At 47.7% G+C, this 15923-nt stretch overlaps 2 protein-coding genes across 2 annotated transcripts; both read right to left on the minus strand.

Moving 5' to 3' along the window:
• Positions 1 to 872: 872 nt before the first annotated feature.
• Positions 873 to 7458, minus strand: ABOM_003450 (putative tRNA-splicing endonuclease; the record flags this gene model as incomplete). The annotated part of the gene is made up of 4 exons (XM_022530580.1): positions 873 to 977; positions 1042 to 1137; positions 1188 to 7362; positions 7436 to 7458. The coding sequence occupies 4 exons, from the start codon at positions 7456 to 7458 to the stop codon at positions 873 to 875; spliced, it is 6399 nt and encodes a 2132-aa protein (XP_022392051.1).
• Positions 7459 to 8601: 1143 nt separating this feature from the next.
• On the minus strand, positions 8602 to 13322 carry ABOM_003451 (phospholipid-transporting P-type ATPase; the record flags this gene model as incomplete). The annotated part of the gene is made up of 4 exons (XM_022530581.1): positions 8602 to 9517; positions 9568 to 9797; positions 9860 to 12811; positions 12867 to 13322. The coding sequence occupies 4 exons, from the start codon at positions 13320 to 13322 to the stop codon at positions 8602 to 8604; spliced, it is 4554 nt and encodes a 1517-aa protein (XP_022392050.1).
• Positions 13323 to 15923: the final 2601 nt, after the last annotated feature.

The following is a 15923-nucleotide window of genomic DNA, read 5'->3' on the forward strand; positions in this document are numbered from 1 at the left end:
AGTGAGCTTGCCAAAAAAAAGTTGATTAATCCGAGCATGGATCAACGATTTGTTTGTCCGAGTCAGTAGGTCGTATTCCTTCCAGGTATATGCAGAGCTACTGCACGCTATGAGATAGATCGTGCGTGACATACTCTTGATCAATCCGATTTGTCTTCCACGACACCTTTCTGTCGATGAGGTCCGGTTTGGCATTGATACGTCCTGAGCTTCGTCTGCGTCGGTTAACAGGTAGCAAAAGGAAACCGATAAGATTATCGGTTGAGTTATATACATCATTAGGTAAAGAGCCCCCTGTATTGAAGTTATGCACAGTGATAATGTATTCTAATTACAGCACTCAGTTCCAACATATGAACATGAGCATGCACATGAAACCAAGATAACAATGCATTATTGAAACCAACCCTCCCTGTTTCTAAGGGTATACTCACTAGACGAAGAATCTCCAAGCATTTGTAGTACATATCCTGTCTCAGTGCAAAAATTGAATATAAGTCCAACCCAACGCCACGCAATGCTTTTCAGAATATGTGAGGGAGCCCCAAGCCTAAAATCCTGACAGAGAAAACGTATTCTCGGCGCCACTCTTTGCCGCGCCTTGAAAAAGAAAGATGGGGAAATAAAGGGGCGACAACACATGGCATATGCATGACTCAAGAGAAATGTATGCAAAAATGCTAAGAACAAAAGGGGGCAACGATGTAGACGCTCATATGCATGTCAGAGAAGTAGGACCGTGTTCTTTTGTAGATCTGTAGATCAATGTGTTGTCTTTTACATGTGACATGTCTTCCGTAAAACAGTAACATGAAGCATGGGAGTCAAGTGATATGAATGCATCGGATTATTTGCTGCATCCATTCCACAGCCTATCTCCGTTTCGGTCGGATGAACGGGTCGACTGCTTTCTTCTTTCGCATCGGTGGAGGGGGCCTGGCCCCATTCCCTGGCCGCTGTGGAGGTCGCTGTGGAGGCTATATAAGAGGGTAAGTCAGCAGGCAGTTGCTAAGCCATCCATAGAAGAGATGAAACACATACGTTTGCTGGACCTAGATCCGCCCGTGGACCGCTGGGAGGCTTGTTCTGGTTGATAGGTGCATAAGCCGGCCCTTCTCGAGACGGTTTAACCAAATCCTGCGAGACTAATTAGCAGAGTTCAGTATAAAGCGGAAGGAATGGCTGACCTCCGTGTTCGGGGGAACATTGGCATCAATTTTTCGTCGCGGGTTCTTAGGAGCTGTTGGTGGCACGTTTTGATCTGATTTTCGCTTGGGAGCTTTCGCAATGTCAGAAGAGGGGGAACCAGTGCGTTTGCGCTTAGCTGCGCCTTTGCTGCCATCTGTTTTGGGTTGCTCTGGCTTTTTCTCGTTAGCCCCAGATGTAACCTGGATAACAGGCACCTTGGGGTCATGCCCTCCAAGCTGCCTGGTCCGTTGGCGTTCCGCTCTCTGCTTTTGCATTTGCGTATGATGATGTTCCTCTCGCGCAATTTTTTGCTTCACTTGTTTTGGTAGAACTTTTGTAGACTTGCACTCACGAGCAACGTGCCCAGGTTCGCCGCATTCCAGGCAACGCTCCGATGTACAAACAGCGCGCGTATGTCCAGGCTGCCCACATCTGTAGCAGTTGCCTCGAGCTGCTTCCTTCGCATCAATGTTGTCGCAGTTATGAGTCATATGAGAGAAACTGCCACAATAACCGCACATGCGGTTGTCATCCAAGCCGCTGGCACCCCCTGACGGCCCCTCAGGCGGGGAGACGGGAGGGTCATTCATCCCGGATGCACCCGTAGGATGGGATGCATCTGGTGGGGGGTTGTCACGAGAGGATGAGGACGACCGAGAAACAGGGCCAGTTGGTGTGCCGACAGAAGGCTTGGTTGGCTCCGATGCATCAGCATCCAGCATGTCAACATTCTTGTAGCCAGTAAACTGTGGCCGCTGAAGGATTTTCAAAACATCGCCATCAGTATAGACACTCCGACGGCGAGCGTCTTTTATAAGGCTATTCCAGAACTCGCCCTGCACCAGGGACTGCGAATTTCCTAGAACCCAAAGTGAGGACTTGGCACGCGTCAAACCGACATTCATACGGCGAATGTCGGACAAGAAACCAATTCCTTTGTTGGAGGCTCTAACGCAAGAAAATATAATAACCTCACTCTCCCTTCCTTGGAAGGCATCTGTAGTGTTGAAATCAATCCTGTTAAAGATTGCATTTCCATACTTCGCGGCAAAATGAGTTTTCAACTCTCTTAGTTGGCCTTTATACGGGGTAATGATGCCGATTTTACCAGAGAAATCAAAGCCCTGGAAATCCGAGACCAAACGTTCATATAGTTGCATGGCTACCCGAAGTTCCGCCATATTGATCAACGAGTGACCTTTTGCAGCACTCTGGTGAAGGCCTTGTACATCAAAGAACCGATATGGGCTAAGAAGCTCACTCTGATGCCAGGGACGAGCGCGAAGCCGTGCCATATCAGGACCGTCTTGCAGTTTACCATCATAGAAGGCATTGCGCGGGTATGCACTAATTTCCGGATGCATACGATATTGGATATCCAGCAGGTGGACATCCCTAGGGTGATTGGACTGCATCCGGACGAACAGACTCTGCTCATACTGAAATTTGGAGGCGACTTTGGACAGGACAGTGGGCGGTAATTGCTTTGGATCTCCGACAAGGATACATTTGGAACATCCATATTTCAGCGGGATTAGAGCACTCAGTTCAATCGATTGCGCAGCCTCATCAATGACGACTGTTTCGAACTCAATACTTAGGTTCTGAAACATCTCGTGACCACTACCGCTGAGCGTGGCACAGATAACGTGAGCCCCATCAATGATCTCCTGCTGTATTTTCCGCCTGGTTAAGTCAGCATCACGGGCCGCTGAATGATTTTTGTCGCGGGCGTTATCGATCTCCTGGCTCAATGCAGTCTTCTTCTTCTTAAGTAGCTCAAACTCCCGTTCGAGTTCTACAGGGGCAGGTAAGCCCTGGGCTCTGCATTGGTCCAGCTTGGAACGAGTTTCTTTGAAAGCAGTGTCAGCTGCTTTGTGCTCCATATAAATCTTCTGTAGATCCCTTTCGCCCGAGTCCTTGCGTGATGTTTGGCTCAATCTTGCATTCACTAGTTCGTCTAGTGTCACATCAAGCACATTAGTATTTATGGCATCGCTCCTTCCAAGTCGAATGACAGACAGCTTTTCGTGGCGACCCTGAATTGTCTTGACACCTGCTTTGAATCTCATGACCAATTCATCAACGGCGGCATTGCTAGGAGCGCACACAAGCAGCTTCTTCGAAGTAGTTGTCCTCGGGGGAGGTTTGGTGTTCCCGACACCTGTTGGCCGCGAGATGGTGACACCGTGGTTGCCAAGTACGCCACTAAGCAGAGCTCCCACAAGGGCAACAATAGTCTTTGTCTTTCCAGATCCTGGAGGTCCTTGAATAAGGGTGAAAGCATCATTGTCCAGAGCGGACTTGATAGCCTTTGCCTGGGCGGGATTAACATTGTAATTCTCGGCAATTGGGTTCAAGGTTGCTTCTGAATAATTAAGGATTGGGGACGGCTTGGCTTTCACGACCTCCTCGCAGAGATCATAGTATTGCAAGGCCATGAGAGCACCATATTCACGCTCGAGAGGGGTCAAGGATGTAACCTTGGCACCCCAGATCTCTGATCCTGGTGCAAGGGCGTTGATAAATGAGTTACCGGGATTAACTCTATAGGCAATCTCTACGGTCCCCTTCTTCTTATTTATATTCGCAATCCGAGCAAGACAATGCGGAGCAGACGGATTATTAGTCGGTGGGTTTGCCTTTGAAAGCAAGACAATATCCGCTTCGCCAAGCCCATAGTCCTTGACCTCAAGCGCTGGCATAACCGTGCTAACTTCCACGAAAGAGTCCACTGACAATCGTGTCGCAACCTTAACCTCGAATGGTTTGAAGTTTCCCTCTTCTTTCGAGGACTGGAAACCTTGCCATGCCTCCAGTATCAAAAGAGGCTCGAAAGTTTTTTGGTAGTCAACAGGGTCTCTGAATGTGTTAGATATCAAACTATAATCAGTACGACCAGAGTTTGGCGGAAGATCGCCGTTAGCAAAGAAGTCCCAAGACAATATTGTCCGATGTAGTGAGGAGAGGTCTGGAGCTAATCTTGCGCGCATATCCTTTGCAGAGCGTACTTGCTTGATCTTCTTGACAGGACCCTGCTGTTTGAGTGACAGTCTCTTGCTTTCTTCATAGGCCCGAACGGCGTCAGGTTTAGATCCACCTTTCGGACCGAAAAGCTCCCTGTCGAGTTCATCCTCGCTCTCCGATTCAGACTCTGACCCCGATGACACCATCATACTATCTGCAGGCCTATGGTCCTTGCCTTTAACTCCAATTCCAGTCAACCCAGAACCTTGTTCGGCGGTTTGTTCAGCAACTCCAGTCGCCGGGAGACTCTTCTTCAAACGTGCAAGCTCGGCCATATCACGCTTCTTTTTAGCCTCTCGCTCTCTCTCTCGTTTCTCACGGAAAGCCTGAACCATTACATTGGACTTCAAAGGCGCTGGGGCGGGCCTGGGAATCGCTGGAAGAGCTTTTGCTGCTTTCTCGGCCCTCTTCTTCGCTTCGGCAGCGACTCTTTCCTTGTTGAGTTCAACGGATCGAGATAGTTGCAAGAGGACATCATCTGGAACATTATCGTCGAATTCATCCGGTGTTCTTGATGGACTGGGAGTAGCTGAAAGCTCGGCCGGTCTAGCAAACGCTGTGATCGAGCTCTGTTTCTTTAGGCTGGCAGTCGACGCAGTAACAACAGGCTTCTTGTAATAAGCTTCCAAAGCTCTAACAAGTTCTGCCTTCTCCCGTAACGTCAGCATAGTCTTGACGGTAGACTTGACTGCGACACCCTCAATATAAACCAGCGCATCTTCTCTCACAGTGGTCACGCTGAGCTCTCCAAGACGGCGAAGAAGCTTGGCAACAAGTCCAACTAGAGTGGTAGCCAAATATTCATCCTTCAGTCGGAGCCATTTGACCATTGTACTCATAGTCGCGGTTGGAGACTTGAGAAAATTTTCGCGGGCAGAGGTCTCTTGACTGGGGTCCGCGTCGACAACGGCGCTTAGAAAGACACCGTACTGGTCGAAGAGAAGATCGGCGAACTGAATACTATCACGACAGAATTCCAGCATGACCATTTTGTCATTGCCCCTGAGATGCCACGATTCAGTTTGGTCAAATATCGTGGTCAAGGCTTGCCACAGGTATTCCCACAACTTCTGGAGAGAAAGGATCTCTCGACGATCTGCGAGTTTGCGAGTTCTGAGCATACCAGTCTGGCTGTCGCAAAGAATATCCACAATGTCCGTCCCTGTATGAATCATCCTCGGAGCAGAAGCAAATGTTTTCATATTCGATATACGTCGGAAAGACCAGCTAAGCCCGTACATAGTCGTAGTAAAGAATGACTGTAGAAGATGGGAAATGGCATCCCTTCGAGCAGATTGTCCACTGACATTTTTTATGAGGTCCACCGCGGCTTGATAGGTGTTTAGATCAGCTGCAAAAAGAGCGGAGATCAGAGCACTACTAGTATCTTGACTTTTAAAGAGCTCATCAAGATGCTCCGGTTTGAAATCTGCAAGACGCTCAATTATCAAGCATGACAAATGAGTAAGATGACCGTAGATCATGTTGAAGTGAGTCTTCTCTTGGCTGGCTCCTCCCTTTGTGGAGAATTTCTCCAAACCGACCAGCGGCAATATACCGAGAAGAGCAGATGTCGAAAGGGCCAGGTTGTCTTCATGGAGGTGTTTTACAACAGCGTCCCAAATGGGAGCTGAATATGTGCTTACACCATGCTGAAGGGTATCATACCGTAAGATGACCTCATAATCGCTCTTGAGAGATTGGCACTCAAGAGCGAGTGTATTACGAATGACGTCCATGCACAGCGTTGATATTTCACGCTGGCGTCCCTGTTCAACCTCAAACTTGGGAGGTTCAAGAATTCTAGCGATGTTTGCAGTCACAACTTCCATGGTCTCAGATAGGACAATTCGCGCTACAGAGCCTCTCGAAGATTCATGATCGGTGAAGCTGCGAAGTGTATAGAGTAAGCTTGACAACCCAATGTGAAAGCAATGATACCTGGCCAAGTTAGGAAGGCGCGAGTCTTGCAGCCGGTCAAGAAGCTGGTAAACTAGGGACCTGCAGGCTGACGGTTGATGAGGACCCTTCAGTGATGACATGAATGGATTGATCCATGACAACATATCTTTCATAGCGGACTTTTCATAGGGCTCGCCTTCTGTGGCTTGCTTCAAAAACGCATCTAGCTGGGGGTTGTAGAATACAAGCTCAATGATAGCCTGAGGTGATATGGTCTGCATCGCATCCCAGAAGTCTCCAGGTGCCTTTTCCAGAAATATCTGAATCGTATTCAGGATAAAGCGCAGACCAGGAGACTGTATCCCGATGTGTTCCACCGAAAGACGGCAAGGGTCAATTTCGAGAGCTCGCAGATGATGAGTGATCTGGTCTTTATCCAGCCTTTTTACCACAAGTTGCATTCCACGCCATAGCCGCTGGATGGCAGCGACCTGGACCGGTTGTTGAGAAGCCGACCTTAGAGCGCCTAAGAGTCCTTCTTTAATTGCCCAATCAAATTCTATGTCGGTGGGAGGCCGGGAATACCGCATCCAGGCCTGGATGGCCCAAAAGCTGCGACCCTGATTGGGGTCAAACAAGAAACGGGTGACAGCCGGAATATAGTCTGAAACTTTTAGACTACGCTTCGTCTGAATGAGTCTAAACGGCTCGTCGAAGTATTGCTGGAGAAGGCTGTCATTGCGAAGCATAGCATCACAACTCAAGCTCTCAAAGATAGATAGCAAAGACGCCCGGTCCAACACATGAAGCCCGATTTCCTGGGGAGGTACCTCTTTCAATTTCGTTGTTGCTGTGGTCAAATTCCTCGTTATCCTTTTTATGTCGCTTTCGTCAATCATACGGGAAAACTTTTCGATATCTTCATCATCGTAGTTTTCTTTCAGTTGTTCCGTAAGCCAAATCTTCCCCATATAGTATTGTTTGATGCAGAGGTCGCATTTCTCGAGGGTGTCGTCCAACTTCCTCCAAATCCAGTTTTGCAGCTCTTCAACCCCCTCCTCGTTGTATGCCAGTATGCGCATGCATGACAGAAATTTTTCCCTGCGAGTTGTCGCTTCGGCCACCAGTTCTGCAATGTTCTTCCCCGATTCATCTACCTGATCGGTTTCGTCATAGCGTGCGTGGTCGTCATCATGTTGTCGCGGACATAATAGGTGGACGTTGTCAGGAAGGGCTTGGAGCTCTCTGCAAACAGATTGACGCTTAACTACTGTAATACACGATGACAGTTGCAGGACTATACAACTTAGCGACTCACCCAACAATATCCATAAACTCCATGGTTACGTTCCGATAATCCAGCTGTGGTCTGTCGCTACTGTAAACAACAGAGCATGAAACATTCCCTTGCCGAGTAGACAAGGATTGGCTACTATGCCCAGATCTAGAACGCGAAGCCTCACAGAGCTATCTCGCTGGATTGACCAGGCTTCAAGAATTCTCTTTCACGGTGGGCTATATAAGCATGGTTGTGGCAACTGGGCACTTGAGAGATGATACAAAAGTTTCGCCTTTCCGCTGTACGCCACCACGGCAGAGTGTGAAAGGAAGGATAAAGGGATGTCAGGGGAATGTTGCGCATTAACACAATCCTTAGAAAGTTTCAAGATCCAATGTGCTTACCCATGCCCTCAAGGAAGCAACAACACAAGAAGACTCAAGTGTAAAGAGAAAATGAAAAAGCCCATCGGCAAGGCATGCAATACAACGGAGTAAATCAGTGCCGCACCGTCGTCCCTGGCTATTGGTTGATGTTGAAGGCGGTCAAAACGCCCATAATCTACTTTACGCGCGAGGACGCGCTTATCCTCCACTTGAGCTTTTGCGCGCTACACCCAATTCAGTTTAATCGGGCTTCTCTACGTAGTAGTGTCTGCATGACGGATGATTATTTTTGAATGAAATTGATGCTTCTCCGAGGGACATTCATATTGACAGCCTTCAATAGAAAACGTAAAATCCATAAAACCTGCCACAACACATACTTCATTCCTTCAAGGGCGCTCAAGGTTGTCCTTTGATCAGATCCTTTGTGAAAACAGTCAAGATTAAAAGGGAGAAAGAAAAAAAAGAAAAGAAAGGGGCAACGATGGAAGAAAAGCGTATTCACACACACGGAAATAAGGCTTTTGTACAAGAAGAACACAGGCATTACGCCACAAAGTAGATGAAATAGGGAAGAGGTCAAAAGAATGATGAACGCAGTAGAGCTTCAGTAGAAAATATTCGCGCCGAGCCACCCAAATATGTATACCAAACGCCTTCTATGGGGGAATAAATAGCGGGGCTCCAAGAAAACAAGGAGGTTACTCGTCATACAAAATCACACAAACAAAACGAAACAGATGCATCGACAAGAAACCGACAGAGGGTCGTGAGAAACATCGAGTGTATATAGTATAGTATAAAATGGATAAATATAGTTTATGAGGAATGCGATGGAGGATCGTAAGGGGCTTTCAGTGGACTATGAGGACTTTGAGGCTCTTGAGCACCACTTGTCAGTCCGGTCTCCACTCGCGTTAGCTCGTTGTTCGCTTCGAAATCATGTCGAACTCTATCAAAGGAATGTCGCGTCCGTTCGGCCGAGCCGCGGACATAGTCCACTGGCTGAGTATGATAATGTTGGGTCGTATCTAGGCTGGATGCATAATTTGTCCCATTACTGCCATTTTGACTGCGGTGGTTGTGCGTCTGATTGGTACGAGAGGTTGGTGCCACGGAAGGCGTATATATCTGCTGATCGTCGGAAAAAGGATCCTGTTTCATACTGGGTTGCATTGGTTTTCCCAAATCCGAAGAAGCAGCCGATTCATCACTCAACAACTGACCTGAAGCCGCAGCGCTAGCTGCCTTGGGCGGTACGAACGCCTCATACTGATCCAAAAACTTAAATTTGCCCTGAGTGACCTGCTCCCGAATGATGTCCACATCTAAGGGGAAGAACACCTTCTGGAAGGCCTTGAAAGTAAACCGAGGAAGGAGGCATATCGTGACGGTGACCAGTAGTACAACCCAGAAAGACAAAGTTCCATAGACCTGGGCTCCGGACTTGTAGAATTGAGCCGAAGCATCAAACGACGAGTAGATACCAGTCCAAAGGAAGATCAGGAGTGAACTGATGACATTGATTAATGCTGTCAGCCAATCCCACCGATACGAATTCAGCATGATGTAAGTATTGCTGGCGATGACCGCGCTCGTGGCGACGAGGACACCCATACGAGTCCGGTCGCCGATATCCAGCCCATTGGAGGTTTGGAAGGTCGCCGGGCTATACAAAAGGTATGGCATGAAGAAACAAATGAGGGATTGGTAAAGACCGTCAGCCATGTACAACCTAGGGCATGTTAGTAAGGACTAAAAGGAAAAGTCAGTTAGGCAGCCTACCAGAATTTGAGTTGAGACCATTCTTTTCGCTCTATGCCTCTCATGTACAGCTGGGGAACAGCCAAAGAGATCTTATCGTCGACGTCCTGGTCAAAGATACCCATGAGGATCACGGGAAGTGATGTAAATGCTACGTTGACCAAGACAATATATGTATAGTCAAAGAGGTAAGAACCATCAAAGTCGTTGTAAATTGAATACCAGAAAAGTGCAATCGTCCATACCAAGTTCTAGAAAGTTGTTAGCCGGACCCCAATAGGTAGGATGACAGGAAATACAAAGGACAACATACCTTGTAGAAGAAGTTTGCAATAGTCTCCGCCATACGGCGGTAAGACCATCTTCCATGGACAAGGATAAGCCGCTGAAGAAACCGGAATTGACCAATAGCATAGTCAGAGGACATGGCTGCCTGGCGGCCTTCTTCGCCGATGATACCAACACCGACATCGGCCTCCTGGATCATGGCAACATCGTTGGCACCATCGCCAATCGAAAGAGCCATGATATCAAGGCCGTTCTTAACCATGCGTACAACTGCAGCTTTCTGTGCAGGACTGACTCGACAGCATAGAACAGATTTGCATTGTTTACACAATAGCAAGAACTTCTGCTTCAGTTCATCATCAAGCATCAGCTTGAGAGTCTCGCCATCAATAACTACGGCGTGTGTTGGCGCTGGTGGTGTGTGATCCTGGCGGGCAGCGAGAAGCTCTTCATCAGATCCAGTCAGTCCAAACCTTTGCAACTGCTGGTCAAGTTCTTGCACTGCACGGTGTGACTCGTTGGCTGGGATGTTGAAGACGATCAATTCCATATCGTTATCCAAAAGGTTGCACGAGAATCCAATGTTGATGGCAGTCTCCACCTTATCGCCTGTCAAAACCCACAACTTGATACCAGCATCTGCCAACAGGGAAATGGTATCTGGAACACCATCCTGGAGTCTATCCTCAATAGCAGTTCCTCCGATAAGCATGAGTTCTTGTTCGATGTTACTGGAGACTTCCTCAAGCTTTTCCTCACGGTCAGTGAGCGCAGCAGCGGCAATGTCATGCTCTTTGCTCCATGCCCTGTATTCTTCCTCACTGAGCACGCGATCTGCAACACACAGGGTCCGCAAGCCTTCACGAGCGAACATTTCAAGATGTTCAGCTGTCTTCTTTCGTAGTTCCTGTTGTTTCCCTGGAGCCAAGCGTGAATAGATGATGCTATCTGCACCCTTGCAGAAGAGTCGTATGTGACCGTCAGGCATGCGGATGATCGCGCTCATTCGCTTTCTTGACGAGTTAAATTCTAGAGTGTTGAGCACGGTGTATGTCCGTTCTTCCCCCATGACGTTCAAAACGAGGTCGTCACCTGATCTGCCAAGAAGGGTGAAGCCACAGTCTCGAGCTGTGCCCACCAAGGCCGCCTCATCGGGCGACTGTGCTTTGAACTCGATTTGTGGAGGATCTCCAGGTGTATGCTCGGTGATGACAGAATGACATACCGCAAGGGCAAGCATAAAATGTTCCGTGGCCTTCCTCTGGGCATCACCTGATTGTCCTCCCAAGTCTGCCACATAATTCGATGATACGAAAGTCAACCCCTCGTCACGCAAATAGGGGTTATCATGTATTTTCCGTAACAATTCGAGCATCCTGGTCGTGTCTAGAGCAATTCTCTCCCGTTCCCTAGCAGCAACAGCATCAGCATCTCCTCCCTCACGCCGCACCATGCCAACCTGGGCTTCGGTGAACGCTTCACCGTATGAAACCCCGTTTACAGTGCATTTTTTGAAATCCATGACATTCTGAGTCAGCGTGCCCGTCTTGTCTGAGAAAATGTACTCAATTTGTCCAACATCGTCTGAGATGTTCCAAGACTTCGGCACACAGTAAATCTGCAGCTTCTCGTAGTACATGAAGACGTCACTGTGAATGAAGACAGCCTGGATTGTGCGGACGATTTCGAGAGAAATATAGAGTGAAATGGGGACCAAGTTTTGGAATAAGATGAGGGCGACCCAGAAGGTGATGATACCAGTGACAGCTGGAGTGCTCCCATAGGATTTCAAGTCGAAAAAATTGAGAGATCGGTCGGTCGAGGACCACGCGACACCGTTGACGATACCAGAAATGAGACACATGAAGAACAAGATAGCGAAGTTGTATATAACGTTCCAATTAAGGTCCTTAGCAAGGCGGGCCCTTTTACTGGGTGTCACGCCTGCGTTCAGCATGATTTTCGTCTCGTCACCAGTGAAAAGGACAACGCCCAGAGCCCATTCGGTGTTACGCAAAGAGCAACCACGGAGGAGTATATTGTTGATGGTGATGGGCTCGATCATTTCCTTTCGAGGTGCCTCGGGGAAGTCGGGATCACGCTGGTCCCAGCGTAGCGCACCGTTATAGGCGTACAAATTGGGATGCGGTGCCTCGCTATCGATCACAAACTCCGCCCTCTCGCAATCTCTAGCATGTCTAACCTGCCGACCACAGTGGAGGGCTTGGCGAACTTTGAGATTAGTTTCGCCATCCAAGCTCTTCGTCTCCACGTAACATGCACCATCGGGATCGGACGTTGATAGCACCACGACATCGGCTGGGACGGGATCTCCGTTATATAGCCGAACATAATCTCCCACTTGGACATTCTTCCAATAATCGCGCTTAAACCTGGCCTTTCCAACTATCTGCTTGGAGGTGTCCACAACACTCCCGCCTTTTTTCGGGGGGGTAGCGGTATTAGCGGGCAATGCAACACTGTCTCGAGCTTTGTCCGGATGCAAATATTGACTATGCTCGTCAACTGCGTGTGTCCAATCCGGACGCGCCTCGGGAGTTGGCGATGGAACGGGTGTCATTTGAATAGCTTCGTCTGCCAAACCGCCGTCGCCTCGTTGAGAATACACGGATGCCCGCGGAGTTACTGTGGTCATAAAAGACGCACGCCTATCAGCTTCCTCGTCGGGATCATGCTGCTTCTTGTTTTTCTGAGCCAGGCCCTTGATCGTTCTATATGTCCATATAGTGCCCCGGGTACAGGCTTTCTTGAATCGACGCCACAGAGAGACGTTGTCTTCGACCGAATTCACATTATTCCAGTCGATCAAGCGATAGACCGGAGAATTATTGACTTCGTTATCAACTACCGTACGTCGCCAATCCTCAATAGCATCTTTGATGGCTGTAACTACCACGATAACGATCAAGGGGACCGTATTGAGGGCAGGAGTATCGACACCGAAAATTGAGAAGAACTAGAGGTAGCTGTTAGTCATAGGGATCTTCGGTGTTGAGACCAACGATACGTACACCAAGAATAATGATGAACAAGAAATAGATATTAGCAATGTTATGGAATTGGAGCCAAATATTCTTTGGAACGAAAGTCAATGGTGTATATTTCGCAGTCCGAATCTTGTTCCTGGGGTAATATGCCTTGGGGTGACCATCTTCATCTCTTTCCGATTCAGGGATAGGAATGTTAAAATATACTCTTCGGTTGCTGGCTTCCGCATCGCCTTCAGCATTCGGGTTCTCTGCGGTAGGAAGATTGCTAGATGTGGACTTGCGCTTCTCGTCCTTCATCTCCGAGCGTTTGTTAAAGCGATCCATGATAGAGACGCGTTTCCGCACACCTCCGGCGCCCTGAACTCGCTGCGTCGCCCATCGTTGTCGTTTAGTCGGTTTGGAAATGTTGCTGCTCACTTCCTGAATTTCACCCCCAGTTAAGTCATTCTCCGGCGGCGCTAGATGATTGGAAGCCATTTAGGCTGCTTCTAGCCCTCGACGGGGCATGCAATGTGTGGCCGTTATGTACTTAAAAAAGGTGGAGGGCGAGCATCCGCTCCAAGGAACCGACAGACAAGACCGCAGCCAGTTCGCGAATCTTCGTTTGTTTATGTGCGGAGAAGAGCGGAATGGTTAGACGGCGAGAGGAAATTTGTCAACTATATCGCGATTGACAGCGTGGTAAGAGATCTCATCTGTGAGGCGCTCAAGTGAAGCGGGTGGATTTGATGTAATTACCAGCAGTCTAAAGCAGTGTAATGGGAGCAAGTAAGATGGCGAACGAACGGGGGAGGGAAGAAAGATGGGTTACCCGCCACGGGCCATGCATCTAACATAGAAGATGTAATACGCAGGATCCAAAAGCACTAAAGAAATCTCTGGCGATGAGGATCGATCCTCCAGAGGGGAAAGTGTGAGAAGGAAAAGTAAGTAGAGAGGCTTAGGGACAGTGTTTCTGCCAACCCTCTCCCTCTGGGAAGCCCCGGGAAACGAGAAGGGTATATTACCAATCCAATACGCTGCAGCTTCTGCGGGATCAGCGGCATGGACGTTGTTTCCTGTCCGGTATGGTAAAGTCCGAACCAAAGAACGCGTAAGTTTTAAATTATTAAGATGAAAATGATCATCACTGTGGTACCTTTAGTGATGCCAAATTTTCCATGAGTGTTTCATCTACATAAGCATTTGAATACAATCTTTGCGATGGCGTACAATGCCATTATATTCCCTCAATTTCTTATTAGGCTCCATCGTCAATGTCCTCTCTAATATCGACTCGATATCTAGCTTAGCTATCACAAGTGCAGACTGACGTATGGGGGGGGATCTAGATATTGCCGTCATCATTACGGTAATTTACCAGCAGAATGTACCAGTACCTACAACCACGAGTTCGGCATGGGCATCCAGTGATGCCAGCCTCGCCGTGGACTGCGAGCAACGATACCTTGGTTCTCCTTCAAAACTTTTAGCACCAGTGGCAAGCATCCTCCGATACGGGGTTCGGCTTTCGGAAGAGGCGAGTCCTTAAAAGCAAATATCTGGACCATCATATTCCTAAGGGTCTACGGAAGACGGACATTGAAGCGATTTATGACATATTGCCAATACCCGCATACTATTACTTTAGGTACCGAGTCCATCCCGCACGGTTAAATCGGACCTCCGATATGGACAACTTGTCCGTTAGGGAGAAATGCGGAAACAAGGAAATAAGAAAATTGACAAGGAAAAAAAAAGGTAAAAGGAGCAAGGCAAAGAGCTATAAGGCTGTGTTATACGAACTTTAGGTAGTAGATTCCAACCAGTGCATATCTGACATTGTCTTATTATGATTTATTTTATTCGTAAAACAATTACACGTATGCCGAGTATAAATAAAAAATAAAAATAAAAAAATAAAACAAGGCTGGAGCATTTGAAAGAAATCTATACGGAATATTATATAACCAGCCCCTCGCTAGTAGGTACTTACTCCTCTGAAGTGGCAGTTTTCGTATGCGAAATTATACCCCATCCTGCAAAATGAGATGGTATGCAAAATAGTGCAGCTTCCATGGAACAGAACATGTCATCCACTTTAGATATGGGGGGGCCTTTTTCGGAGAATGGGGCCTGAAACATGCTAAAGTCCGTCTTGGACGGCACATGCTTTCTCCGTAACTATTTATCCACAAGGGCCATGAGACATCATCTGTACCGGCGTCAGAAAATAAAACTGTATACCTACATGGACAGTGCATAAGCCCAGAATTATACTACGATTAACGGCTATCCATATCTTACTTGTGCGTCAACAATAGAAACATCCACTACTACGTAGTGTCAGGGGGATCGCAATTCAATCATTCTATGTTTTCCCTTTCCCCCCTTTTCTATCTTTCTGCCTTCACCCCTCTCCTTTTCCCGTCTTGGCCCTTATAAGCTAACTGCTGAATCCAGTATGGTGTGGCTCCATCTTGCGTGTAGTTGCGGTGGATTTTGGCTCGTTACGTGAGCCGATGAGATGATCGCCCGCCAACTGTTCTCGAAATCGTTCCGATAAACTCTGTGTACGTGAGGGAATGCTCCCGTCAGCATCTAGGTAATTCTCACCCCATGTGGTATTAAATGGAGCCTGAGGAATTTACTTTACTCCTGTAGAGAATATACTCCCATTTGCTAGTACCTAAATTTGGCAATACGCACCCACCGCTTAGTATCCCGTGACCCGTACTCCGTACTGTACGCTGCAAATCACAATTTGCAAAATTAGCCTACGTCAGTCCAGCATGCATGTGTCATGTACGGAGGACTCATGTACAGTACTAGCAGTACAACAGTCTTTGTTGCTCACTTTACATCTGTCTTCCGACCGTACACTGACTTTCTTTTTTCTTTATAAAAAAAAAAAAAAAAAAAAAAAAAAAAAAGAAAAGAAAGAAAGAATCTGAAAGCCAATATCTGTTTTTCATACCTGATCCAATAAGCAAAAACCAGCTGAGCCTGCGTCAATCTACATAAACAGAATCTGTCCATTGAATGGTGGATCCTGGATCTCGAGTCGTTGGGTGTGATGGACAGTCAGATCGGCCGCGA

Source organism: Aspergillus bombycis (assembly GCF_001792695.1).
Source record: "Aspergillus bombycis strain NRRL26010 chromosome Unknown contig00016, whole genome shotgun sequence".
NCBI classification, from domain to species: Eukaryota; Fungi; Ascomycota; class Eurotiomycetes; order Eurotiales; family Aspergillaceae; genus Aspergillus; species Aspergillus bombycis.